Raw genomic sequence first — 27768 nt, 5'->3', positions numbered from 1 at the left:
TCAAAAGAGCACTAATGTACTACATTGACAGAACAAAACTAATTCGAAAGACAAAACAACTATTTATCGCCTTTCAAAAACCTCATACAGGAAATCCAATTTCAAAACAAGGCATTGCTAGATGGATAGTTAAGTGCATTCAAACCTGCTATCTTAAAGCTAAAAGAGAACTGCCTATTACACCAAAGGCACACTCAACCAGAAAGAAAGGTGCTACCATGGCCTTTCTAGGAAATATTCCAATGAACGAAATATGTAAGGCAGCAACATGGTCTACGCCTCATACATTTACCAAGCACTAATGTGTAGATGTGCTAACTGCACAACAAGCAACAGTAGGTCAAGCTGTATTAAGAACATTATTTCAAACTACTTCAACTCCTACAGGCTGAACCACCGCTTTTGGGGAGATAACTGCTTACTAGTCTATGCACAGCATGTGTATCTGCAGCTACACATGCCATCGAACGGAAAATGTCACTTACCCAGTGTACATCTGTTCGTGGCATTAGTCGCTGCAGATTCACATGCGCCCACCCGCCTCCCCGGGAGCCTGTAGCCGTTTAGAAGTAGATCTTAAACATTTGTACATTTGTAAATATATTACTTAAAACTTTATTATGTACATACGCATTCACTCCATTGCATGGGCACTATTACTAGCATACACAACTCCTACCTCACCCTCTGCGGGCAAAACAATCTAAGATGGAGTCGACGCCCATGCGCATGAGTCGAAATGGGAGGAGTCCCTCGGTCTCGTGACTCGAAAAGACTTCTTCGAAGAAAAACAACTTGTAACACTCCGAGCCCAACACCAGATGGCGGACTGTGCACAGCATGTGAATCTGCAGCGACTAATGCCACGAACAGATGTACACTGGGTAAGTGACATTTTCCATATATATATATATATATATATAGATAGATATATATATATATATCTTTTCTTTTTCTCATATATGCTCTATCACTCCTACCTTACCCTCTGCGGGAAAACAATCTAACATGGAGTCAATGCCCATGCGCAGTGGAACCGAAGAGGAGGAGCCACTCAATCCCATGACTCGAAAACACTTCTTCGCAGAAAAACAACTTGTAACACTCCGAGCCCAACACTAGATAGAAGAAGTATAATGCACAGCATGTGAATCTGCAGCGGAACATGCCACGAACGGTTATATCTCGAAACCACGAGTACTTCAAGCACCCATGGCTCAACAACGAGTTCGGAACAACAAACTCGTTGGTATCACTAATGCCTTTACCACGAATGCCTTTACAACGATTTTCATCGCCCCGAGCACCCCACCCCACCCCGCCCCCAAAAAAACATTCCTAGTCCCAGCCCAACTTACCTCCTCCTTCACCGCATCGACTCCCTTCTTCTGTGCCTTAACCACGCATGCACGTGGTTCAGACATGCGTGGTTTAGGCACGAAAACCAGGAAGTCGTGGAAAAAGAAACCGTTGTTTAGCTTTCGTTTTCCACGACTCCGTGGTTTAGGAGTCGTCGTTCCAGGTGTTTCCCGCCGAGAACAGATGTGCACTGGGTAAGTGACATTTTCCATATATATATATATATATATATATATATATATGTGTATATATATATATATGTGTATATATATAAACAAAGGTTACAAGACGCCATAGTTAGGAAATACATTTGTTTTTAAACCTAGAGATTCACTTAAACAAATGTTACAGGGATCTCAAGTAACTATAAATTGTTCCCTAAGGTAACCATTACGTAAGCCCTCTCCATGGACAGTTTTTTGGTCAAAAATTGTAGTGCAAATATCACATCGATATGATCGATGATATTATCAAAAATGTCATGGTTGTCATAATTTGTGTGGTAATTAGCAGTGCACGGAAAGGGCGCAAGTTACCACAGGAAGTGGGGAGTTGGCTGTGACCATTGGGGCCTTCAGGCTCCCCCGCAGTCCCCATGGCCAGGCCATGGGGGTTGGGGTCCCAGGGGCCTAAAATGGCCTGGGGAGTGGGGCTCCGTGGCCCCTACCCCCCAAAAAATAAATGTTTGGGCTAAGCCCTGGAGGGTTGGGTCCCTAGGACTGAAATTGGCTGGAGGAGGGGAGCGGCAGGCCCACCCCCCTATCTCCTCCCACAAAAGAAAAGAAAAAAAAATAGAAGGAGGGGTTCCAGGGGATGGGGTCCCCGGGGCTGAGATCAGCCAAGGGAGGGGGGGCACAAGCCCTCCCCTCATCCAAAGAAATACATTTATTAACACCAGGCACTGGGGGATGGGATCGCTGGGGTGAATTCGGCTATGGGATGGGGGGGGGGGGCTCAAAGTGCCCCCCGACCCAAAAAACAAAAAAACAAAAATTATTTAAAAGGCCAGGTCCCACCCAGGTGATAGGGTACCCGTGGCTAAAAGTGGCCGGGGGAAAGGAACCACGCGGACCTGCAGCCACCTTTGGCAGCACTTGGCAAAAGGAAGTGGGCAGCATGGGGGTTGGGTGGTTAGGGGGGTTTGACTTCAGGGGCTGGCCGCAGACCGTGCATGGGGCAAGGATGGATGGTTATATTGAATTGGCCACAGGGACTGGGGGCACTAGCTATAGTTACTTGAGCTAACTATAACTTTAGTTATAATTTAGTGCTGAATTTCTATGGTTTTATGCGAGAATATTCAGATCCTACCTATAATGTCCCTGTAACCTTTTTTAAGTGAATATTTATATACATGTTACTTTCCATGGGGATTTTGAACAAGAATAGAAGCTAAACCCCTGGACGGAATTACACCAAATTTGGCAGAAAGCTAGCTTTTGGTCCAGAAAGAGACCTTTTTGTTCCTTGGTGTAAATCCGTTCAGTAGTGGTTGAAATATTAAAGAAAAAAACAAATTTGTATCTATAGGAACGCGAAGGCTCCGCAAACCCTCCCAATATTGTGCTGAGATCTGATTGCCTGCCAACACTTCAACAAGGAAGTGTTGGCAGCCATCTTGGCACTGGGCTTCAGCTTCAGCCAAGTCCCAAAAAAAAGATAAAAGATGAGAAAAGGGACCAGGGTAGGGACACCCTGACCCCTTAGTTCTGGTGCTGGGGCCCCAAAGGGACCTCTCCTAGGGCAAAAAAGTACATTAAAAAAAAAAGTTGCAGCTAATTCTCAAATAAAAAAAAAGTGTGGTCTCCTGCGCTTGTGTCAAGAAAGCCCCCAGGAGGGCTTGTTGAAAATAAAGTTTTTTTTTTTTTTCAGTGAATATATTATATATATATATATATATAGGAAACATTTCAGGGAACTATAAGTGCCATTGGACCTAATGTAGTAATTGTGAAGTTTTTATTGGTAAAACAAAGATCATAAATGTGTGTGATGAAAGAAAGTGTGCTTAATTAATATAAATTAAGTGCACTTTATCCAAGCAAGACTGTTGTATCTTTTATTAACTTTATTCTACCTCTGTCTCAGGTCTATCAGAATGCATTGCCTGAAGCGAGGCTGCATGTTTACAGGAAATGATCTTTGAATTTAACTAGAGCATTAATAACGTTTTGTATCTAGGGGTCCATAAACCATTGAGAAAAAAAAACGAATTTGCAGCTACTCAGAGCACCTGTTACTGGCTTTCAGCTCACTTGGAATTCTGTCTCTCTAAATATGGTAGAACATGATTTGTGTCCTACTGGAAATCCTGCAGGAAGATGGGTGTACAACGGAAGAAGATATGGGGTGAAAGTTATGGAGAGGTGAGAGCCAGCAAGGGGTTTTGAGTGGTCAGTATAGTGTGAGTGAGAAATACATGCAGTGACTGTACTTGATGACTGGAGGCCCTCTCCTAGCAAGAAAAAGAAAATTAATGCACTAATCCTAATTGTTTCTCTCATTCTCTGTTTCTGTGGTAGGTCGATTTGCTTAAGGCCTCCCACTTTTTTATTAACCACTAACACCTTGTTTCTGTTCTAGGTGTGGAGTTGCAAGCCCTCAGATGTTTCAGCTGCTAAGAGAAATGACTTTCACTTGTTAGCGGAATTAGAACATGACGCCAGTGTGAGTATGCAGATATAGCTACAATTCATGAGTATTCTATACAATGTTCAGTTCCAGATGTAACGCATTACTTGTGTGTGTGTATAATGCATGCTGTTGAAGTTAATGTAGAATTTCATGTGCTTGGTTAGTCGGGATCTTTTCGGAAACTTCATGAGAAAAACGTATTTGTTTGATAGAGACTTCTAGCTGAATTTTCCGCAGGCTTCAGGCTGGATCTGGAAGATCCACACTGGTAGGTGGTGTCGATCGGCTCCTCGGAGGATGCCTTGGCTGTAGTCTCTCAGGCTGTTGCCGACAGGAGAGACGCAACAAAGTTCACAATTCGTTGTGGACTTGACACAACGACTCGCTAAGCAAATCCGTTTCCATGACTGTGGCCCTGAAGCACGACACCTAACTGAGGATGTCTTGCTTTTCAGGGTACATCCAAGCTTCCTTTATGGACATACCCTTCGATGGCATCCGCCTCTTTTGAGGCAGTACATATTCTGAGACTGCGCGCTTCAAGGATTCTCGGGCTCTGGCCAGGTCCTTGAACTTGTGGCAGCACCCTATCTTCTTCCCCCTCTCCAATCTGCCTTTCGCTCCTTCCAACCGCGCCAATACCCATCCAGCCACCGTGCCCAGCATGCTGCCAAGCCTGTTAGTGGACGAGGGCGCTGTACTCACTTACCTTGTGGGTCACGTGGCTAGTGGTCTGGTCAGTCGGCCGCCCCCCATGTGCAGCAGCCTCTAAACCCTCCTAGCCTTCCTTTTTTCCTCTATGGGCACCCTGTTGGTGGCAGGATTCACTATCATTTGCCTCACTGGCAGTCCATAACTTGGGACAGGTGGGTTTTGCATATTGTCGGAAGGGGTTACTCCCTTCTCTTCGAAATTACCCCTCCCTCCACGCATCATCTTACAAACAGATGACAGAGGATCATCTGATAGAGACTTCTAGTTGCAGATTCCTTACCTTAGAATTTCCCCTAGGCGTCAGACTGGATCCGGAGATTTTTCTTTGAGCAATACCCTTGCGCGTTGGTAGGTGGCGTTGGTCGACTCCGTAGGCGTCGTGGTCGCCGTGATGACGTTGGGAGTAGTACATAGGCGTTGCTATCGCGCAGTGACATCAGTTCTTTTCTTTCCGCGCCACGTGCTGATCTGGAGAAGAGCTACCCTGGCTATTTTTTGGCCGAATTTAACTGTTTTGTCGAATTTTTCTGTGTACGACTTTGGTGCATCGAGATGTCCCCGAATACCGGGTTCAAGCCTTGTGAGGATTACCAACAGACGATGCCAGTGATGGATCCTCATCGCATTTGTCTGTGATGCCTTGAGCGCGACCACAACCCGAAGTCGTGCTCCGAGTGTCAGGCCATGCACCCGAAGGCTTTGAGGGAGAGGTCCCTAAAGCTAATGGCGGCCCGGCACTCGACTCTGCGTAGGTCCCGGTCTCGCTCGAGAGGAAAGTCTCGAGATCGGTCACGGAGTCATCACCACTCGTCTTCTTCTAAATCCTCGGGTCAAGGTAAGAAGAAGAAGTCGAAGAAGTCCCATCGCTCTCCGACTTCACCCCGTTGCTCGGCCATCGCGACGTGGAACAAGCATCCACGCACTAGGCCTCCGTCCTCAGAGCCTGCGTCTGGGTAGACTCCACGCTTCCCCGAGTTTCCCGGAGCGACCCCGCTCAACTCAAAGAGTTTTACAAGGCCATGCGACTCATCTGTGGGCGGGCCAACCCCGATACGGCACCTTCAGGCTCAAGGGGTTCGGCTGAGGCGCCTTTGGGTTCCGTGCCAGCGGCTTCGGCCCCGGCCACCGAGGTCACCTCCGGATCCGTGCGCAGATTTGCACCGGTGCCGGTCACACCTTAGAGACCTTCCCCAGCGCCAGTTCGATTATCGACACTCCCGATTTCAGTAGTGCCCACTATCGACGTTTACCCAATTCTTATTCCTGACGACTCAGAGTCGAAGCGGCATCGGCCGATGCCGCCTTCGTTTTCGTTGGGGCCTATTCGCCTCAGGTCAGATTCAGACCCTTTTTCCTATGGGTACGAATATGGGGAAGAATTGGAGGGGTCCCTGGACCCTTATGAATACCAGGATGACCCTGCTACGGACTGGGCACAGGATTTGGGCGAAGCCAGTGGTCTGGATACTTCTCCTGAAGCTGGCATGCTGTCTCCTCCTACCGTGGCTACGGCAGAGGGAGCAACTTATAGTATGGTGGTCAGTAGTACAGCTGAGGTCCTTGGCCTTGAGCTACCGACTGTAAAAGTCAGGTCTAATCTCCTGATGGAGGTGCTTCAACCTGGGGCTTCTACTTCAGAACCCCTTTTACCATTCAATGAGGCCCTCACTGATGTTGTTTTGGGTACATGGTCCAAACCCAACACAGTGGCTCCTGTGAGCAGGACTATCGCTCGCCGACATCGAGCCGCACCAAATTACCCCAAATTCCTGTCCCAACACCCCAAGCCTGACAGTCTTGTTATCCAGGCTTCATCTTCTTCCGGTGCGTCACGCCTGGTTACGCACTTCTGGTTTCTCGGGGGATGTCCAACAGTCACTCATGGACATGCCCTTTGATGGCACCCGTCTCTTCGGAGACAAAGCGGACTTGGCCTTGGAGAGATTCAAGGATTCCTGGGCTACAGCTCAGTCCCTCGGTCTTTCCTCTGCCACTCGCCCACCACAGTCCGCTTTTCGTCCCTTTTGTGGACATGGAAGAGGCACCCTGTCGTGTCCTCTACACAGCCACTGTGCCATGCACGCTGGCCAGCCTATGCGTGGCCGTGGGACAGGGAACCAGAGGTCTGTACATTCCACCTCTATCCCCGCTGCAGTCTCCAAACCCTCCTAGTCAGTCCCCTCACTCCCACCCAGTTGGTGGCAGGATCCGCCATCACCTGCCCCACTGGGAACATATCACCACGGACAGGTGGGTTTGCAGATCATTCAGAAGGGCTACTCCCTTCCTTTCGAATCTGCAACACCACACATGCCACCATCCTTCCATCATCTTCCGGAAGATCATTTGGCGCCTCTCCACCAGGAAGTCGCAGCTCTCTTGGCCACGGGAGCTATAGAAAGGGTCCCTGTGCCAGAAGTAGGTTGTGGTTGTTATTCCCGCTACCTTCTGATACCAAAGAAGGACAAGGGCTTATGTCCTATCCTAGACCTTTGGGACTGGAACTTCTTCCTGAAGAAGAAGATATTCAAAATGCTCACCCTGGCTCAGGTTCTGTCTGCCTTAGACCCAGGAGACTGGATGGTAGCGTTGGACTTGCAGGACGCTTGTTTCCCACCTATCCCTCTTCTGCCCAGAGTTCTCAAGAAATTCAGGAACAACCAAGCCCAAGTCATCTTGGTGGCTCCGGACTGGGCTCGAAGAGTGTGGTATCCAGAGCTATTGAGCATGTCCATCGATCCTCCACTCAGACTGCCTCTTCGGGCGGATCTTCTGTCGCAGCAACAGGGAACGGTTCTGCACCCAAACCTGTCCAACCTCTGCCTTCATGCATGGAGATTGAGCGGCAACAGTTGACTGCTTTTGCCCTTCCACCCGAAGTCTGCAATGTTATCATGGCAGCAAGGTGTCCATCGACTAAAACTGTATATGCCTGTTGTTGGAATAAATTTGTGGCATGGTGTACCAACAAATCTGTTGATCCCCTTTCTGCCCCTCTGTCAGAGGTTCTTCTGTTCATTCTTTCTTTAGCCCAGCAGGGCTCTGCTTTGGGCACCCTTTTACGGGGAATTTATATGCCATTTCCGCTTTTCTTAGGCTACCTAATCAGCCCTCACTCTTTAACTCTCCTATTGTGAGTTGGTTCCTAAAAGGGCTCACCAACTTATTTCCTCCCACTCCATTTATCATGCCTCAATGGGATCTTAATCTTGTACTTCCTTATTTGATGTGTGCCCCCTTTGAGCCATGCATAATTGTCCCTTGCGGCTCCTCACCTTCAAAACTGTCTTTCTGGTCGCTATCACCTCTGCTCGCAGGGTGAATGAGCTTCAGGCCCTTTCTTCAAAACCTCCATACTTGTCTGTACACCCTGACAAAGTAGTATTACGCACTAGAGCTTCCTTCCTAAGGTGGTTACACCATTTCATGTAGGACAGTCCATCACTTTGCCTACCTTCTACGCACCCCCACATCCTTCCCATGAGGAGGAGAGACTCCACCGTCTGGACCCAAAAAGAGTGTTGGCGTTCTACCTCAATCGTACTACGCCGTGGCTAAGAAGCAACCTCCTGAAGGCTTCCGTGCTCATTCCACCAGAGCAACTGCTGCTTCCACTGCGTTAGCAGGCGGAGTTACTGTCCTGGATATCTGTCAGGCAGCTACGTGGGCATCTCTGCACACGTTTGCTAAGCATTACTGCCTGGATAATCAGGTCCGTTGAGACGGCTACTTTGGTTGTTCAGTCCTGCAGGACTTTCTAGTATGATCTTGGTTCGCAGCCCACCATCGAGGATGGCACTGCTTCGGGATCTATTCTAAGGTAAGGAATCTGCAACTAGAAGTCTCTATCAGATGGACAAGTTACTTACCTTCGGTAACGAAATATCTGGTAGAGACATATTCTGGTTGCAGATTACTTATCGCTCACGAATCCTCCCTGCTTGCGAACTGATTTCTAGGGATAGGGATTCCCCCTTTCAGGTCCTTAGCTCTGGTGCACCAATCTCAGTGTTCTTAGTGGCTCTGCGCTCTGGTGTGGAAAGTCGTTAAAAGAAACTGACGTCACTGCACGACGGCAGCGTCTATGTACTACTCCCGATGTCATCACGGCGACCACGACGCATACGACGCCAGCGGAGTCGACCGACGCCACGTACCGATGCACAAGGGTATTGCTCGAAGAAAAATCTCCGGATCCAGTCTGGCGCCGGGGGGGAAATTCTACGGTAAGGAATCTGCTACTAGAATATGTCTCTACCAGATATTTTGTTACCGAAGGTAAGTAACTTGTACATCTGTCCCTTCTCAAGGAAGTTGTGGCTCACTTGGCCAAGAGATGCATGGAGAGGGAGAGGGTTCTGGTGCCAGAAGGAGATTGTGGTTGTTATTCTAGCTGCTTTTTGGTTCCCAAAAAGGACAAGGGTTTTCACCCTATTCTAGATGTACGAGCCCTCAATCTCTTCCTCAAGTAGGAGATATTCAAAATGCTCACCTTGGCTTGGCTAAAGTCTTGCCTGTCCAGGAGACTGGATGGTATAGTTGGGTTTACAGGACTCTTATTTTCACATCCCCGCCGTGCCTGCCCACAGACGTTACCTGCGGTTCACAGTAGGCCACAAGCACTTTCAGTGCTCTGTGCTACCCTTTGACCTTACCAGCGCCCCTCGGGTAATAACAGTGGTTGTAGCTCATCTGTGCAGATTAGGGGTGTCAGTTTTCTATTTCGACGACTGGCTATTGAAGGTGGGCTAACCCCAGGAGGCTGTCGTCTCCCACCTCCAGACTACGGGGAGCATCCTGCATTCGCAGATGTTCACTATAAACATGCCAAAGTCACACCTGACTCCCTCTCAGACACTCCCTTTCATCTGAGCGGTTCTGGATACAATGCAGTTTCGGGCTTATCCTCCCGAGCGGGAGTCCAGGATATTCAGGCTATGATAATAATGTGCAACCTCTATCCTGAATTTCGGTGAGATTGACTCTGAGGCTGTTGGGACTCATGGCCTCCTGCATCATGCTTATGACACATGCCAGATGGCACATACAGATTCTGTAGTGGGGCTTGAAGTTCCAGTGGTCACAGCATCAGGGGAATCTGTCTGACATGATCGAGATCTCGACAGGAACCGCAAAAGATCTGCAGTGGTGGTTAACAAACTGCGATTGGGTCACAGGCAGATCTTCTCCATTCCCCATCCAGATCTGACAGAAGTGACAGATGCGTCACCTGTGGGTTAGTGCGGCCATCTGTGAGAGGTGGACATCAGAGGACTCTGGTCTCCGACAGACTCTGGACTCCACATCAGTCTCCTGGAGCTCTGGGCGATCTGACTGGGATGAAAGCCTTTCTACAATCCTTCAAGGGTATAGGCTAGTGCAGGAGTTCACAGGCACCACTACTGCCATGTGGTACTGCAACAAACAGGGTGGGGTGGAGTTGTGGACCCTTTGTCAAGAGGCTCTACGACTCTGGATATGGCTGGAACAGCAGGGCATATCCCTGGTGGTTCAACACCTGGCGGGCTCTCTTAAAGCCAGAACAGACAAACTCAGCCGAAGATGCCTAGTGGGTCACTAATGCCGTCTCAACCCAGAGGTGGCCAAATGTCTCTCTCAGCAGTGGGGAGAGCCTTGGTTAGATCTATTCGCTTCCACCAAGAACACACAATGTCAGCAGTTTTGCACGCTGGAGTTTCCAAGGCGGCTTTTGCTGAGAGACGCTTTTCGTCTCAAGTGGAATTCAGGCCTCCTGTACGCCTTTCCACCCATACCACTCCGTCCCAGGGTTCTCAGAAGGATCAGGAACGACCAGGCCCAAGTAATCCTTGTGGCTCTGGACTGGCCATGGAGAATCTGGTATCCCAAGCTGTTGAGCATGTCCTTTGATCCTCTGACTGCCACTTCAGGAAGATCTTCTTTTGCAGCAGCGGGGGAGGGTTCTGCACCCAAACCTGTCCACTCTCTGCCTTCTTGCATGGAGATTGAGCGGCTGCAGTTGACAGCTTTTGACCTTTCTCCCAAAGTCTGTAACATTATCTTGTCACCCAGGCATTCCTCCACCAAAACTGTATATGCCTGTCATTAGAAGAAATTTGTGGCATGGTGTACAGGCAAGTCTGTTGGTCCCCTTTCTGCCCCTTCTCTCTGAGGTTTTGCTTTTCATTTTTTTTCTTGCCCAACAGGGCTCTGCCTTAGGCAATTTTAAGGGTTAATTATCTGCCATTTCTGCTTTCCTGCGGTTGCCTAATCAGCCATCTTTCTTTAAGTCACTTATTGGTCATATATTCCTCAAAGGTCTAGCTCATCCATTCCCTCCTTCCCCATTCATTATGCCCTAGTGGGATTTTAATTTGGTTCTGACTTTTTTGGTGTGCCCTTCTTTTGAGCCTCTCCACAATTGTTCCCTCAGGCTTCTCACATTAAAAACAGGCTTCCTTGTGGCAATTACATCTACCTGCAAAGTGAGTGAGCTGCAGGCTTTATCATTAAAGCAGCCCTACCCCTCTATATATCCTGACAAAGTGGTGCTTCCTACAAGGGCCTCTTTTCTGCAAAAAGTGGTCATGCCTTTTCATATAGACCAATCGATCACCCTGCATACTTTTACGCGCTCTTGTAATGAAGAGGAGAGGCTCCACCACCTGGACCCTAAAAGAGCATTGGTGTTCTACCTTGATCATACCTGTGAGTTCCAGGTGGATGACTAACTCTTCATGGGGTATGCGGTTACAAAGAAAGGTCGGGTGGCGCAGAAGTGAACTATCTCTCATTGGATCGTGCACTGCATAAAGATCTGCTACACAGTCGCCAAAAAGCAACGTCCTGAAAGCTTGCCAGCTCATTTTATCAGAGCTAAAGCTGCGACCGCTACATTAGCACACAGAGTTCACAGTCCTGGACATCTGCCAGGCAGAAATGTTGGCACCTCTGCACACGTTTACCAAACACTACTGCCTGGACAGTCCGTTCCATAGGGATGGGCACTTTGCCCGTTTGACCCTGCAAGACGTTCTTGTTTGAAACTGGTTTGCAGGCCCACCTCCGGGGATGGTATTGCTTGGGTATCTATTCAAAGGTAAAAAATCTGCAGCTAGAAGTTTCTCTCAGATGGACAGGTTACTTGCCTTCGGTAACTCCTTACCTGGTAGAGACTATATCAAGCTGCAGATTCCTTACCGACCCACACATCCTCTCTGTAGGAAAGTCTTATCTTTCTGGCTTGGTTACCTCCACTTTTTGCCTGAAGTCCGTGTGCTTAGACTGTTTTCACTGGGGTCCTGTTAACCAGGACCCCAGTGATTCTGCTCTCTCCTCCAAATTTGGTTACTTTGGTACTTCTTACACCCCACAATTGGCATACTAGTGTCCCCCTGTAAGTCCCTAAAATATGGTACTTAGGTACCCAGGGCAATGGTACACCGGGGGGTCCCCCATGGGCAGCAGCATGTATTATGCCACCCATGGGAGCCCATGCAAACTATGTCTGCAGGCCTGCCATTTCCAGCCTGTGTGAAAAGGTGCATGCACCCATTCACTGCTGGTCACTACACCAGGTCACCCCTATTGTATGCCTTCCAGCCCAATGGGCAGGGTGCAGGTCCCTGTGTGTGTGGCCACCCCTGCATGAGCAGAGGTGCCCCTACAAACTCCAGTTCCAATGCACTGGACTTCGTAAGTGCGGGGAAGCCATTTTACCCGTGTTCTGGCTAGAGGTCACTGTGGTCCAACTACATAATGGTAACTCTTTGTTATCAAATATGTCGGAATCATACCCCAATACTGTTGCCAGTATTGGTGGCATGATTCCATGCACTCTTGGGGCTCCTTAGAGGACACCCCAGTACTGCTCTTACCAGTCTTTCAGGGTCTGCAGCCCACGCTGCTGCAGGCACTCAGACAAGATTCTGCCCTCTTGCTGCTTGACCAGCTCAAGCAGGGAGGGCAGAACAAAGGATTTCCTGTAGGAGAGCCGTGCGCCGTCCTCTCCTTTAGAAATAGGTGTTACAAGGCTGTGGGGGTGCCCTCCCACGCCACCGGTTTGCTTTGAAGGGCACATTTGGTGCCCATAATCTGGTTTGCACCAGTCCAGGGTCCCCAGGCCCTGCTCTGGTGTGAAACTGCATAAAGGAAAGGCTAGTTAGGGACTCCCTTATGGGTGGATCCTCAGATTCATCGTGCAAGATTCCACCAGGACTCCTCTGTAAAGACCTCTTCTGCTCCTGGCCACCGGAACTGCTGCAGGACTTCACAGGAAACGAACAAGACTGCAACACCAAAACAACCTCTCCTTCCAACATTGTTTCCGCGGCTCTTGTCAGCAACTTGCATCATTTCCATGGCTGTGCATCCTCTGGGGTCAGCAAGACTTGAGCTGGACAAAAGAAGCAAGAAGGAATCACCCTTGTAGTGAAGGAGTCACTTCCCTGCATCCGCAGGCACCTAAGGCAATGATGTCTGGCTGCTGGGATCTGCTATCCTCTGGATCTACGAAGATTTTCCAAAACAGGTGTTGGTTCTGAGGGTTCTTCTAGGTTCTCTCTGCCGTCTGTCTAACTTGGGAGACGGTGAGTCCTTGCCTCTTCCTCCAAGACAGAACTCCTGTGCACCATGACTGTTACAGCAACCAAGGATTGTTGACTCCTGCTCAAAGGGATCTTCAGGCTCCAAGTCGACCCAGTCCCCAGCACTCTCTGCAAGGACAGCCTCTTTTCTGCTACTCCAGTGATGTGGGAATCCTCTTCAGGTGTGCTGACTGGGCCTCATTGCAACTTACAGTGCCTGCTGCCAGTGGGTTGCTCGTGGGGGCTCCGACTGCTACTGCTGATTCACCTGCAACTTCAGGATCAACCTGGACTCCCGTCCAAGGGTCAAGTCCCCAGGTCCTTGCTGGTCCTCTTCAGCTCTGCAAATCACCCACATCTCCAGTTACATTTGCTTGTGCTTGTTAGTGGTCCTCCTGACCACTGAACCGCCTGCAATCCGGCAACGGATGTGGGAAAGCTCCTAGGTGACTTCAGGGACTCCTTTGTAGCTCCTGCGCCCGCAGCTGGACTTTCTTCATCACTGTCGACCCAGATCCTTATCCACAGAAGGGTGGGCATTGCCTCCTGCCATAACTGGACACTCGTGCGGGACTGGACTCTGTCCCCTTCTTTTGTAGGTCCTCTTCATCCGGAATACACTGTTGGGTTCCACTAGCCTGGTCCTGCTTTTGCAATATTCCATTTACGAGTCCCATGTTAGCCCAGGTAACTTATCTCTCCTCTCCTGGTCACTAGGGGTGTTCTAGATACTTACCTCTCGGGGTTCCACTCTCTGCCAGCCCTTGGCTAACTACTTCATATCCTCTGGTGGGGGGCCCATTCTCTCATTCCACTATTTCAGTATATGGTTTGGTCCCTGTAGGGAAATGCCTCCCTTGGCATGGTTACCCCCTAACTTTTTGCTATGCCAGTTATGATTGAAAGTGTGCTGGGACCCTGCTAACCAGGCCCCAGCACCAGTGTTCTTTCCCTAAACTGTACCTTTGTTCCCACAATTGGCGTAGCCCTGGCACACAGATAAGTACCTTGTAAATGGTACCCCTGGTACCAAGGGCCCTGTGGCCAGGGAGGGTCTCTAAGGGCTGCAGCATGTATTATGCCACCCTGGGAACCCCTCACTCAGCACATGCACACTGCCTCACAGCTTGTGTGTGCTGGTGGGGAGAAAATGACTAAGTCAACATGGCACTCCCCTCAGAGTGCCATGCCCACATCCCACTGCCTGTGGCATAGGCATGTCACCCCTCTAGCAGGCCTTACAGCATGAGCACTATCCCCCTACAGTGTCTAAGCCAAACCTTAGACATTGTAAGTGCAGGGTAGCCATAAAGAGTATATGGTCTGGGAGTCTGTCAATTACGAACTCCACAGTTCTATAATGGGTACTCTGAAATCGGGGCAGTTTGGTATCAAACTTCTCAGCACAATAAATCCACACTGATGCCAGTGTGGGATTTATTGAAAAATACCCACTGAGGGCATCTTAGAGATGCCCCCTGAATACCAATCCGACTCCTAGTGGTAGGCTGACCAGTTTCTTCCAGCCTGCCACAACCAGACGAGTTTCTGGCCACATGGGGTGAGTGCTTTTGGCACTCTGGGGACAGGAACAAAGCCTGCACTGGGTGGAGGTGCTTCACACCTCTCCCTGCAGGAACTGTAACATCTGGTGGTGAGCCTCAAAGGCTCATGCCTGTTGTTACAGCACCCCAGGGCATCCCAGCTAGTGGAGATGCCCGCCACACTGGACACAGCCCCCACTTTTGGTGGCAAGTCCGGAGGAGATAATGAGAAAAACAAGGAGGAGTCAGCTACCAGTCAGGACAGCCCCTAAGGTGCCCTGAGCTGAAGTGACCCCTGCCTTCAGAAATCCTCCATCTTGGTTTTGGAGGATCCCCCCAATAGGAATAGGGATGTGCCCCCCTCCCCTCAGGGAGGAGGCACAAGGAGGGTTTAGCCACCCCCAAGGACAGTAGCCATTGGCTATTGCCCCCCTGACCTAAACACACCCCTAGATTTAGTATTTAGGGGCGACCCTGAACCCAGGAAATCAGATTCCTGCAACCTGAAGAAAGAAGAAGGACTGCTGACCTGAAAGCCCCGCAGAGACAACGTAGATGACAACTGACTTGGCCCCAGCCCTACCGGCCTGTCTCCAGACTCAAAGAACCTGCACAGCGATGCATCCAGCGGGACCAGCGACCTCTGAGGACTCAGAGGACTGCCCTGCACCCAAAGGACCAAGAACCTCCTGAGAACAGCGGCACTGTTCAGAAACAACAAACTTGCAACTATGAAGCAACTTTAAAGAGACTCACTTCCCGCCAGAATCGTGAGTCTTCACACTCTGCATCTGACGCCCCGGCCCGAGTCCAGAATAACCAACACTGCAGAGAGGACTCGCAGGCGACTCCAACGACATAAACACCCTGAGTCGACCTCCCTGCCACCCCCATGGCGACACCTACATAGAGGATCCAGAGGCACCCCCTGACTGCGACTGCCTGGTATAAAAGGAACCCGACGCCTGGACCAAGCACTGCACCCGCAGCCCCCAGGACCGAAAGGAACCACCTACAATTGCAGGAGTGACCAACAGGCGGCCCTCATCAAAGCCCAGTTGGTGACTGGCCCGAGGAGCCCCCCTGTGCCCTGCCTGCATCGCCAGAGTGACCCTCGGGTCCCTCCATTGCTTTCTATAGCAAACTAGACGCGTACTTTGCACACTGCACCCGGCCGCCCCTGTGCCACCGCTGTGGGTGTGTTTTGTGTGCTTGTTTGTGCCCCCCCCGTGCTCTACAAAACCCCCCTGGCCTGCTCCCCGAGGACGCAGATACTTACCTGCTAGCAGACTGGAACCGGAGCACCCGGTTCTTCATAGGCGCCTATGTGTTTTGGGCCCTCCTTTGAACTCTGCACCTGACCGGTCCTGTGTTGCTGGTGCGGTGGCTTTGGGGTTGCCTTGAACTCCCAACGGTGGGCTGCCTATGCCCAGGAGACTGACTGTATAAGTGCTTCACTTACCTGAAAAACTAACCAAAACTTACCTCTCCCATAAACTGTTGATTTTTCCACTGTGTCCACTTTTAAAATAGCTTATTGCCATTTTAACCAGAACTGTTTTAAATCAAAGTTCTATACTTAGCTGTGTGAAGTACTTTGCATTTTATGTACTTACCTCAAATTTTGAATCTTGGGGTTCTAAAATAAATTAAGAAAATATATTTTTCTATATAAAAACCTATTGGCCTGGAATTAAGTCTTTGAGTGCGTGTTCCTCATTTATTGCCTGTGTGTGTACAACAAATGCTTAACACTACCCTCTGATAAGCCTACTGCTCGACAACACTACCACAAAATAGAGCATTAGTAATATCTAATTTTGCCACTAGCAACCTCTAAGGGGAAGCCTTGGACTCTCTGCACACTATCTCTCACTTTGAGATAGTATATACAGAGCCAACTTCCTACAGTCCCCCTATAGGGCCCTTGGTATTTTATGCTATTTCCCAATAATTATCTGTTTATATATTGTGTGTGCTTACCTCCAGATGGGGGTTATATATCAATTTAGTTTGGTGTTCCTGTAATAAAGTACCTTTATTTTTGCAACACTGTGTAGTTCCTTTCATGTGTGATAAGTTACTGTGTGACTACTATGGTATTGCAAGTGCTTCATACTCCTCCTAGATAAGTCTTGGCTGCTCACCACAGCTACCACTAGAGAGTCGTGGCTAACTAGACACTGTAACACTATCTAATTAGGTTGCCTGGACCCAGTATAAGGTGTAACACCATAGGTCTCCACCACACACTGGGCCAGCCTCCTATACCCATAGCTCGTCATGGTTCCTGCTAAGCCAAATCCCCAGATAGCGCACTGGTTCCACCGACCTGCAGAACGGAAATGCAGAAACATATTGGGTGGTGACATCTGTCCGAGGGAATATAATAGATTTAGCCCAGTTGATTGTGATTCCCAGTAAATAGCCAAACCGAACAAACTTCCTAATTAAGGCATCTAGGTTGTCTGGCGGATCCTTCACATAAAGCGTGACATCATCCACATACAGTGAAACCAGTATCGCCCGTGGCATAAACACAGGGTCTCTATATTTATGATGTTGTAAGTGTGCAGCTAGTGGTTCCATGGCTATAGCAAACAATAAAGGCGAGAGAGGGCAATCCTGACGTGTGCACTTCGTCACTAGGAATGCTGTGGAAATGGTACCATTGACTTCCTGACCTTCAGGAATCGTCTCAAGACCTGGTTCTTCGAGCAGTAATATCCCAAACCCCCACTCCCCCCACCTCCCAAGCGCCTTGAGACCCTACCGGGTTAGTAGCACGCTTAACAAATTACTGATTGATTGATTGATTGATTGACTAGTGACGCAAAAAGATAAGACACCTTCAGTTAATCCAACATCTTAGTGGCGTCTAGAAATACCGCTGCAGACTTACAAGATGGGTCAACTATCTGGGTTACAGTGAAATAAGTGCATAAATTATGGGTGGTAGATCTGCCCGGGACAAGCCCAGATTGTTCTGGGTGAGTAACGAGCAGCAGGAGTGGGAGCAGTCGGGAGGCAACCAAGTTTGCCAGAATGTTGTTGGCAATGTTTATTATAGAGAGCGGGCGGTAGGAGTTGCATTTGCGCAGCTCTTTACCTGGTTGTAGGAGGCTGGCCTGGTTTGTAGTGGGTACCTTGGGTACTTACACCTTATACCTGGTCCAGTTATCCCTTATTAGTGAAATGTAGTAGTGTTCTAGCAGCTTAGGCTGATAGATGTAGCAATAGCAGAGCAGCTTAGGCTGAACTAGGAGACATGCAAAGCTCATTGAATACTACTTATAGTTACACAGTACTTATGCACAAGTAAAGACAATACTCAGTGTTACCAAAAATAAAGGCAGTTACTTGGGTGACCCAGCACCAAAAATATCTTAGAGACATTACTCCTTCTGGAGGTAAGTATTATACACAATATATACACTAGACACCAAAATTAGACAAGTAAATAGTCATAGAAAAATGCAAACCATAGGAAATGTTATAGAATGCAATGGGAGAAAATAGGTCTTGGGGCAACGCAAACCATATACTAAGAAAGTGGAAAAACGAATTCCCTTCTAGACAAGTGTAGTGTGTGCAGAATTGCTGGGAGAGTAAGAATATAGTAAAGATAAGTAAATTACTCCACCCCAGAGCCCAGAAAAGCAGGAGTAAAGTACTACAAGTTTCCTTAGGGCACATTACACCTCGTGATTGGGATTTTGCAGCAACCAACCAAGTCTACGAACAACAACTGCTGGATTCCTGGACCTGAAGACCTGCAAAGGAAGGGGACCAAGTCAGAAGTCGAAAGAAGTTCTAGGAAGGGCAGGCACCCCTGCAAACCCAGAAAAGGGCGCAAAAGAAGAGCCCCGGTTAGTCGAAGACTGCAGGATTGCACCCTAGGAAGATGCCAGCGGGTTCCTGCGTGATGCAAAGGATGTCCCACGACGTGAAGATCGTTGCAGACGTAATTTCATGTGGGAAGTCGCCAACAAGCCTTGGTTACGACAAAAGTGTCTTTTACATCAAAATGGCGCTGGATGGACCCAGGAGGGACCTGGGGGCCTCAACTCTGTGTGAGAAGGAAGAGAGGGACTCTCCGCACCTTAGAGAACCCTCATTATGCCAGCCAGCACCCCCGGGAGTCCCAGGACACGGGGACAAAGGAGGTGCAAAACGCGATTGGTGCAGCACAGCAAAGGAAGGTCCCATGCCTCCGGAGAACAACTCGGCGAGTTGAGCGTCGGAGGATGGAGTGCTGGGGACCTGGGCCAGGCTGTGCACAAATGAATTTTACACAGAGGCCTCAGGAGGTGAAGAAGAAGCAGTACACAGGGGTACCGTCGCTGTCAAGGAGGGAAAGGTCTTACCTCCTCCAAATTGCGCCAGCAGGACCTCAGGACAGTCTGTCGATGATGTCCACCCTTTGTGTCCTTAGGAGCATGGTCGTCGCTGTGAGAGGAGTCCCAGGGTACCGGTCGTCGTCTTGGAAGGTGCCTGCTTGAGCAGGGGAGTGACTCAGTCACCCCATGGGAGATTTCTTCGGTCTTCTGGTGCAGGATGAAGACAGGGAGTCCCCAGAGCTTGCACACCGTGGAAGCTGTTGCAGTTGCTGACTTGGAGCTGAGGTTGCAGAAGAAAAGTATCCCTTAGCGTTTCCTGGAGCAGGCTGCGGTTATTCCTAAAGGAAACTTGCAAGCATAATCTGAAGAGAACCAACAGGAGAGACCCTAAATAGCCCTGAGAGGGGGATTGGCTACCTTATCAGGTATGGACCTATCAGGCGGGGTCTCTGACATCACCTGCTGGCACTGGCCACTCGGAGGCCTCCAGAGTGCCCCCACACCTTGCAAAGCAAGATGGCTGAAGTCTGGGACACACTGGAGGAGCTCTGGGCACCACCACTAGGGCGGTGATGGACAGGGGAGTGGTCACTCCCCTTTCATTAGTCCAGTTTCGCGCCAGAGCAGGGGACAAGGGGTCCCTGAACTGGTGTACATTGGCTCATGCAAGGAGGGCACCATCTGTGTCCTTCAAAGCATTTCCAGAGGCTGGGGGAGGAGGCTACCACTCCCCAGCCTGTAACACCTATTTCCAAAGGGAGAGGGAGTAATACCCTGCTCTCAGAGGAAATGCTTTGTTCTGCCTTCCTGGGACTGGGCTGCCCAGACCCCAGGAGGACAGAACCCTGTCTGTGAGGTGGCAGCAGCTGTAGTTGCAGTGCAAGCCTGAGAGAGCTGGTTTGGCAGTACTGGGGGTCCATAGTGGAGCCCCCAGGATGCATGGATGGCTCCCCAATACCAGATTTGGAATGGGGGGACTAATTGGGGGACAATTCCATGATCTTAGACATGTTACATGGCCATATTCGGAGTGACCATTGTGAAGCTGCATATAGGTATTGACCTATATGTAGTGCATGCATGTAATGGCCTCCCCGCACTCACAAAGTCTGGGGAAATGGCCCTGAACTATGTGGGGGCACCTTTGCTAGTGCAAGGGTGCCCTCACACTTAGTAACTTTGCACCTAACCTTCAGCAAGTGAAGATTGGACATATAGGTGACTTAGAAGTTATTAAGTGCAGTGAAAATGGCTGTGAAATAATGTGTGCGTTATTTCACGCAGGTTGCAATGGTGTGCCAGTGCAAGGGTTTGTGTGATCTACCTATGAGTGGCAAAAGAAATGCTGCATCCCATAAGGATCTCCTGGAACCCCAATGCCCTGGGTACCTAGGTACTATATACTAGGGACTTATAAGGAGGGGTCCAGTGTGCCAATTGAAATTTGTAAATGAAGTCACTAGCCTACAGTGACAAATTTAAAAGCAGAGAGAGCATAAGCACTGAGGTTCTGATTAGCAGAGCTTCAGTGACACAGGCAAGCACTATGCAGACACACACATTGGCCATAAACTATGAGCACTGGGGTCCTGACCAGCAGGATCCCACTGAGACAGGCAAAAACATATTGACATACAGTTAAAAATGGGGGTAACATGCCAAGGAAGATGGTTCTTTCCTACACTGGTTTAAGGATAATCACAATGAATGCCTCGTGCAAGGACGGTGGGAGAGCTCCAGCATCGAGAGATTCTGCATACATATCAAGCAGGTGGTGAGCTAAGAAATCTATATTCTTTATAAAAAGAAGCTGTGAAGCCATCAAGTCCTGCCGCTTTGTCCCCGGGCAGCCCCGGAATGACTTGTACAATATCTTCGACAGTAAACGGGGCACCCAAAAAGCACCTGTGACAGTCTTCTAGCCACAGTAATTGGATCATATCAAAATGGTGTGTTTAAGTCTCCGCAGATGCAGTGTGCGTGGAGGAATAAAGTGAGGTGAAGAAAGAAGTCATTGTCTGTTGGACTGCCTCTGTACCAACTTGTGCACTCGCCTGGTGGTCTTCAAGTTCCACCATATATTCACTGGACCAGGACTAACACAAGCGATTAGCTGATGTCTTCTCTGCTTTATCGTCCTCCCCGTAATGTCGGGTTCAAGCTTAGCAACCAAGGGAGCATACCTCTTGCTGCGCTGCATCGCCATATAGTAAAGTAGTGGCATTTGAGATCAAGCAGTTCCATCTTTAATGTGGAGAGCTTGCGTCATAGTGTCTATAGGATTGTGAATTGTTTGGCAATACAGTTTCAGTCTACCCCTACCTCGATGACTGGCTGTTGAAGGCAGACTCACCCCAGGCTGTCGTCTCCCTTCTCCAGACTATCCGGCGTCATATCCGGCGACCACACCGCCAACAACGAACGTGGAGTTGACCAACACCAACTGACAGCGCGCAGAGATATTGCTCAAAGAAAAATCTCCGGATCCACACTGACGCCTTGGGTAAACTCTAAGGAAAGGAATCTGTAACTAGAATATGTCTCTACCAGATAGTTTGTTACCAAAGGTAAGTAACCTGTTCTTCAAGCCTTGTTATGCCTTGGCCAAAGAGAACCTTCCTGAGGGCCTTACTACACAACCCACCAGCGCGAAGGCTGCTGTTATCTCCCTCGCTAAACGTCATCATGTTTCCTGTATCTTCCAACCTGCCACGTGGATATGCATTCATACTTTCACTAGGTGCTTCTGTATTGTCTTTCAGACCTGCAGGAAAGGTCATTTTGCCCCTCTGTCCTGCAGGACTTCCTAGTGTACCTCAAACCATCCTGGTTGACAGGCACTGCTTTGATATCGATTTATGAGATAAGAAGTTGTGGTGAAAGTATCCATCATAAGATAAAGTAACTTTACTTCAGGAACCTCTTCCTGATGGATATGTTATCTAACCACTGATATCCTATTGCCCATCGTCTTCCCTGTTCTTTAGAGTGCTCTTTCAGAAGCAGTAAGATTTCAGTTTAGGTAGCGCACACTGTTGATGTTCTCAATTTTTCAGTTCTGCTCCACATCTGGTGCCACAGAAAATGTCAGTGAATAAACTGACGTCAGCACACTGATATGGTGCCTATATGTGGCTCTGTTATCCTGTCCAGTGACAGAACAGAGTTGCAGTGCAGGACAAAGACGCTACATACCTGCGCGCAGTAGCTATTGATAAGAGTTTTCCACAACCAGTCTGGGTAGATTCACAAGTTGAGTATTGAGCAGAAGGAGCATTACAAAGGTAGGTAACTTGTTCTTTTTTCTCCAGGTTATGGCAGAACTGTCCTTGAATGTGATTGAAAATCATACATGCCAATATAAGAGTGATAGGAGGAACTACTGGGGTACAAGAGGTAGACTTTAAGAAGTTAAAGGGACAGTCAATAGTAGGGATAAAACAGCTCTGTTTCCCCAGTCCTCCATCGCTAGTAATCATCAATGACAGGCACTTTAGAATACTGTGTTTTTTTACGTCTGCTTGGGTTTTGACATCTATTGTAACATAGGGCCTTATTACAACTTTGGCGGAGGGGGTTAATCTGTCCCAAATGTAGTGATATCCCGCCCGCCGTATTACAAGTCCATTATATCCTATGGAACAAGTAATACAGCGGGCTGGATATCCGTCACAGTTGGGACGGATTAACCCCCTCCGCCAAAGTTGTAATCAGGCCCATAATTTATCAGTTAGCTCCTTTAAAGTGCCATTTTCTGTTTGTAGAGTGCAAATGTAACTGAAAAAGCTATGCACTCACTGTCCATGTCTCACTGGATAATAGAAATAACTGCATGTTTTCTCCAGGTTAATTCCATGAACCTGAACTATGTCGGCTCGCTGCTTGTGTCCGGCACCAAGGAGGGAACCGTCAGTATATGGGACATTGCTTCAAATCAACTGTTGCACCAACTTCGATGTCACTCTGGCATAGTGTATGACACTGCCTTTAGTCCTGGTATGAATAATGTTCGTGGTATTAACATTTCTGTTGTTGCAAACTGTTTAAATATAAGTTCTCCTCCTCTCCCCCCCCCCCCCCCAGTTAAGGGAATGTTGTCTCAGTATGGGCTGTGTAAGCATTTTTGTATTGTTTTATTATTCATATGAAAATCTTTTACCATTGGTTGTTATCTGTCCAGTGTAAGCACATTCCTACATGAAACAATGCTAAAAATAGTTAGGTAAAAAATACATTTGTTAGTTTTATGTTCTGTTTTTTCTTTTTTGTAAATGCCCCCGTAGTTGCAAATAGCAGTTAGTTTAAATGTGTTTTTGTTTCTCTTCCACAGACAGCAGACATATACTCAGCACAGGAGAGGATTGCTTTCTTAAAGTGGTTGATGTACAAACAGGAACTCTTATCTCTTCCATCATAGCAGAACAACCACAGAGGTAATGTTGGTTTTTGTCTGATGAAGGTAAAGGGGTTAGCTCATTCAATAAAGGATGACTCTTAGTTTCCTCTTATTTCCTTCGCTACAGGCAGTGCCAGCAACTCAGTGACATTTCCTGACAGTGTGCAAAAACCACATTTATAGAGAAACGTGCTCCTCTCAGGTTTTGAAAAGTATTCCACAGCATCCAAAATAGTTTAAAAGCCCTTTGCTGGAGAGGAAGAAAGAGGGCCTAAGAAAATTAATCTTAAATGTTAAAGACAAAAGAAAACTGAATCACAGGTGAAATAAACAGATTGAGAGCAGATTTATAACAAGCCATGTTGAACTGAATAATGTTGTCCATTTTCTGTAAATTAATAAGGCTCTATTTGTGGAAACGACACAAGTAGAGGGCTACGAAACCATCACCTCTAAAGGCCAGCATGTGGGCTTTACATCCAAATGGTAAGGTAGGGATGATTAGGTCCAGATAATTGGCTGCTTTGGGAGATCAGATCACATATGTGGTAAATCAGATGACTTGTATATAGTTGTCAGCAGTAGTATAGTTTATTGTGCAGATAATAAAATCTGATACAATTAAAACAAAAAGGATAAACAAACAATAATAAATTTACAGACAAACATTAAAAACATGCTAAAAAGCAATCAATAATTTAAATACACATACCTCGGTAAAAGCATTCACACAATAGTATTATAAAATCTACCATTAAAATATAACCGAACAGCCGTAGACCAGGGCCCCACGTAGTACACAATAAACAGGAAAAACCCACGTGACTCAAGCCCTAAAGTGCTGAAATGCATTGAATGAACATTAAATTAACTACTAATGAAGGTCAAGACACCCATGGTGCAATATTGAAACTCAGCAATATACCAGATTAGTTATTTAAAAAAAAGATCGCAAGAGCAGGTGAGGATTTCAAATATAGTTAACCACTGCTCGCAGTGCCCCTAAATTTAGTCTGAGCAATTTTAATTTAGTCAACAAAACATTCAGCATTGGGTTCACAGGATCCAAAGACATATTAATGGCCTGACGACAGGAGCAGATCCCCAGTTCATTCCACTTACTGCAAAGTAGAAATCTACGTTCCTTAAGCAGGGCTGAGCACAAACAAACCACATGTTCAATTGTTTCTTCCCAGCAGCCACAACACCTGCACATCACCTGCTCCCCCAGAGTTAACCACCAGGATGGTAGATGGTTCAGAAAACCCCAGTCGCCCAACCTTAAGGCCTTGAAAGCCTCTTTCAGATGGAACCTGTAGGAGCTGGAAAGATAGCTAGGTAGACTGCCTGGCTTATATGAATTGATTACCGACCAGGCATGCTTACGTTTGGCAAGGAGGGAGTGTAACAAGTGTAACTGTGTGATCTTTTTAATGCTCAGTTTGAGGAGAGAATGAGAGGGGTTACTTATCCAGAGGTCATCAGCTTTCAATCGCTGTTTACATTCTGCCAGAAAGTACAAATGGGACTCCTTCATTTCGGACAAACTAATTTCCTGCCACAGAATTGCCTCCAGGCTACCTTCCTTGGCCTGATGCAGCTTATGGTAAAGCTTCAGGAAGGTGCTTTGCGGCAACTACCTGCTGATCCAAAAGCCCAAATTCCAATCGCACCTGCGTGGGAGAAGCTAGATGCAGTACATGGAAAACTCTCTTATAGATCTTATTAAGCAGCCTTTTCAATAGACAGGAGCCTATACCCAGCAACATTTCCTGAGCGTAGGACAGTGAGGGGATAATCTTTGCTCTCATTACTTCCAATAGAGAGAAAAAGGTCTGCCCCTTTAAAGCTTTAGAAAGTTTAGAAAAAGCCACCTGCATTGCCACAGCTTTAAGTTTGATCTCCCTCCTGTGCTTACTAAACCCCCCCAGAGTCAAGATACACCCCTAGATATTTGTAAAACTGGTCTGAAACACGTTTGCTGATCATGTAATACCAACCAATTCAAAAGTGCTTTTTTCTGCCAAAGGAGACCACTCTAGTTTTCAGCAGGTTGACTATTGATTGATTCACAAGGATATAGGAAGCAAGTTAATTAAGAAGACGCTGAAGGCCAACCTTTGTGTAGCGGAACAATGCCAGATCATCAATGTGAGCAAGTGGCTAAGCCTAAAACGACCAGTCTTGGAGGGATGAGAATTAACAGCATCCAAAACTGCAGACAAATCCATGATGAACAGATTAAAAAGCATGGGCGCAAGCACACAACCTTTTTTAACACCAAGACCCGTAAGACTTTTCCTAGAAAGAGAGCACCCATCGTCTAGTTTAATACGAACCCAAGTATCCGTGCGCAGTTCCATAATGGCACTCAAAAGCCATCAGAAGGGATACCCCAGTTTTGTAATTTAGCCCATAGGGCGCTCCTGGGGATCCGATCGAATGCAGCCTTGAAGTCAACAAAACAACAATGCAGCGTATAGTCTGATAGAATCGCCCTATCAATCAGAATGGAAAGGGCTAATAGGTTCCTAGAAGGACCGGAAGCAGTGAAAAACCCTGTTTGAACAATTGTCAACCCAGATGCGAAGATCATGCAAGAGAAGACCGGTTTAAAACTTTGCCTCATTGTCAAGCAGGGCTATCATCCTTAAATTAGCTGGATCTGACCTTGAACCTCTTTTATAAAGCGGGTAAAGTATAGCATCTGTGGAAGACAATTGGGGCCAGGGGCTCCATCTCACTTGGCCCTAGAGATTATACGGAGAAGGCGAGGTTGTATAGGAGACTTCCCTTCAAGAGGGGGAAACGCAAACACTGCGGACTGGAGGCTTGACCAGAACAGCTGCGGTATTATGAGCCCCCTCACTCAACAATTTCCCATCCAGCTCACTTGCAGAGAAATGACTCATCAAGTAAGCCGTCCAAACCCCTTCAGAAATTTGACAGTGCCAAGACTCGCTTGATTATTTCGTAAGTTATTGATAAGGGACCAACATTTTTTTGAATTTGAGTCCTTGCTCGCACATAGGAGTTTAGCCCACAAGTGATTAATATGGCTCTGATGATCATCACAAATGGCCTTCCTGTAGTCTTTCCTCAGTTCCTTATATCTAATTAGTAGACACTCTTCCTGATAGCCCTTGCTAATCTATGACGCTCTTTCTTTAAACTCCGAGTTTTCCTAGAAATAGCAAAGGACAAAAATGAAGAGCAGTTGCAAACAGGTTGATGAAACCTTAACCACAAGAAAGAAAAACAATTATCCCGTAGCTTAAGTGGGGCCGTACAACCAAGACCTTCAGAGTCAAAGAAATTGACACATTCAGCCATCACTGTATCACTGATAGAGGGCTTCCATTTTATATGCTTTAATGACTCGGAGCAGGCACCGCCACCCCCTACCCGTATAACATTATGGAAATGAAAACTAGTTTTTATGGATACAGTTTGGGGATGATTATCACTGTCGCTTCGGGAAGAGATAGAGAACTTCTCAATAAAGGGGAACAGTTTGACGTATATTACAGTCCAAATTAGAACGGGACCGTCTGAGCTTGTCCGGCAAGGAGGATGATCATCCAGTGAATGGCCATTCAAGACTTTAAAGCCCATAATGTTTAAATGCATTACTAAATACCCTCCTTACGGACTTTGCGGGTAACCCTGGGTCCTCAGTTGTTCAGGAAATAACTGGCGGTTACAAAGATCGGGACCTATGGGAGTCCCTGCAGTGTCCTGAAACAGATTCGTATTAAAGTCCCCGGTTATGAGATAGCCAGCAGACAAATGTTACCCAGCTAGATCACCCAGAATCTGCATCAGTCGCAACCGCCTCCCCCTTTTTTCCTTTTTTCCAGGAGCAATATAAACATTAATCACTATGAGAGTTTGTTGCAAACTCCTATTCCTAATCACAATCCCCTGAATCCAATTGTCGTCCCAAGCCAGTGGCAAAATGCACCCTTTTAGTTTAACAGTGACATAAATGGTCAACCCTCCCTTGGCACAACCGTTCTTGCACTTTCTATGGGTAGCTTTCCATATTTCGAAATACCCTGACAGCGGACTACTGTTCTCAGCCCATGTTTCCTGAAGGGTGATTACATTGTAGTTATTTAAAAAAAGATATTAAATCAGTCAAATCAAACTTGTGCACAACCTCATTGATGTTCCACAAGTATAAGGATAGACATTTGAACATTGGTGCTGAAACC

The 27768-nt window shown here is 47.6% G+C and overlaps 1 protein-coding gene across 2 annotated transcripts in view; it reads left to right on the top strand.

Moving 5' to 3' along the window:
• NSMAF (neutral sphingomyelinase activation associated factor) overlaps positions 1-27768 on the top strand; it is a 665048-nt gene that overhangs the window by 600024 nt on the left and 37256 nt on the right. For both annotated transcript variants that reach the window (XM_069220229.1, XM_069220228.1), the window contains exons 27-29: positions 3943-4026; positions 23001-23151; positions 23486-23588. In XM_069220229.1, the coding sequence (XP_069076330.1) occupies positions 3943-4026; positions 23001-23151; positions 23486-23588 (338 nt within the window). The remainder of the gene's footprint in view (positions 1-3942; positions 4027-23000; positions 23152-23485; positions 23589-27768) is intronic.

The sequence above is a fragment of the Pleurodeles waltl genome, chromosome 2_2 (assembly GCF_031143425.1).
Source record: "Pleurodeles waltl isolate 20211129_DDA chromosome 2_2, aPleWal1.hap1.20221129, whole genome shotgun sequence".
NCBI lineage: Eukaryota > Metazoa > Chordata > Amphibia > Caudata > Salamandridae > Pleurodeles > Pleurodeles waltl.
The sequence above is the reverse complement of the archived record's forward strand: the minus strand, read 5'-3'. Positions and strand labels throughout refer to the sequence as shown.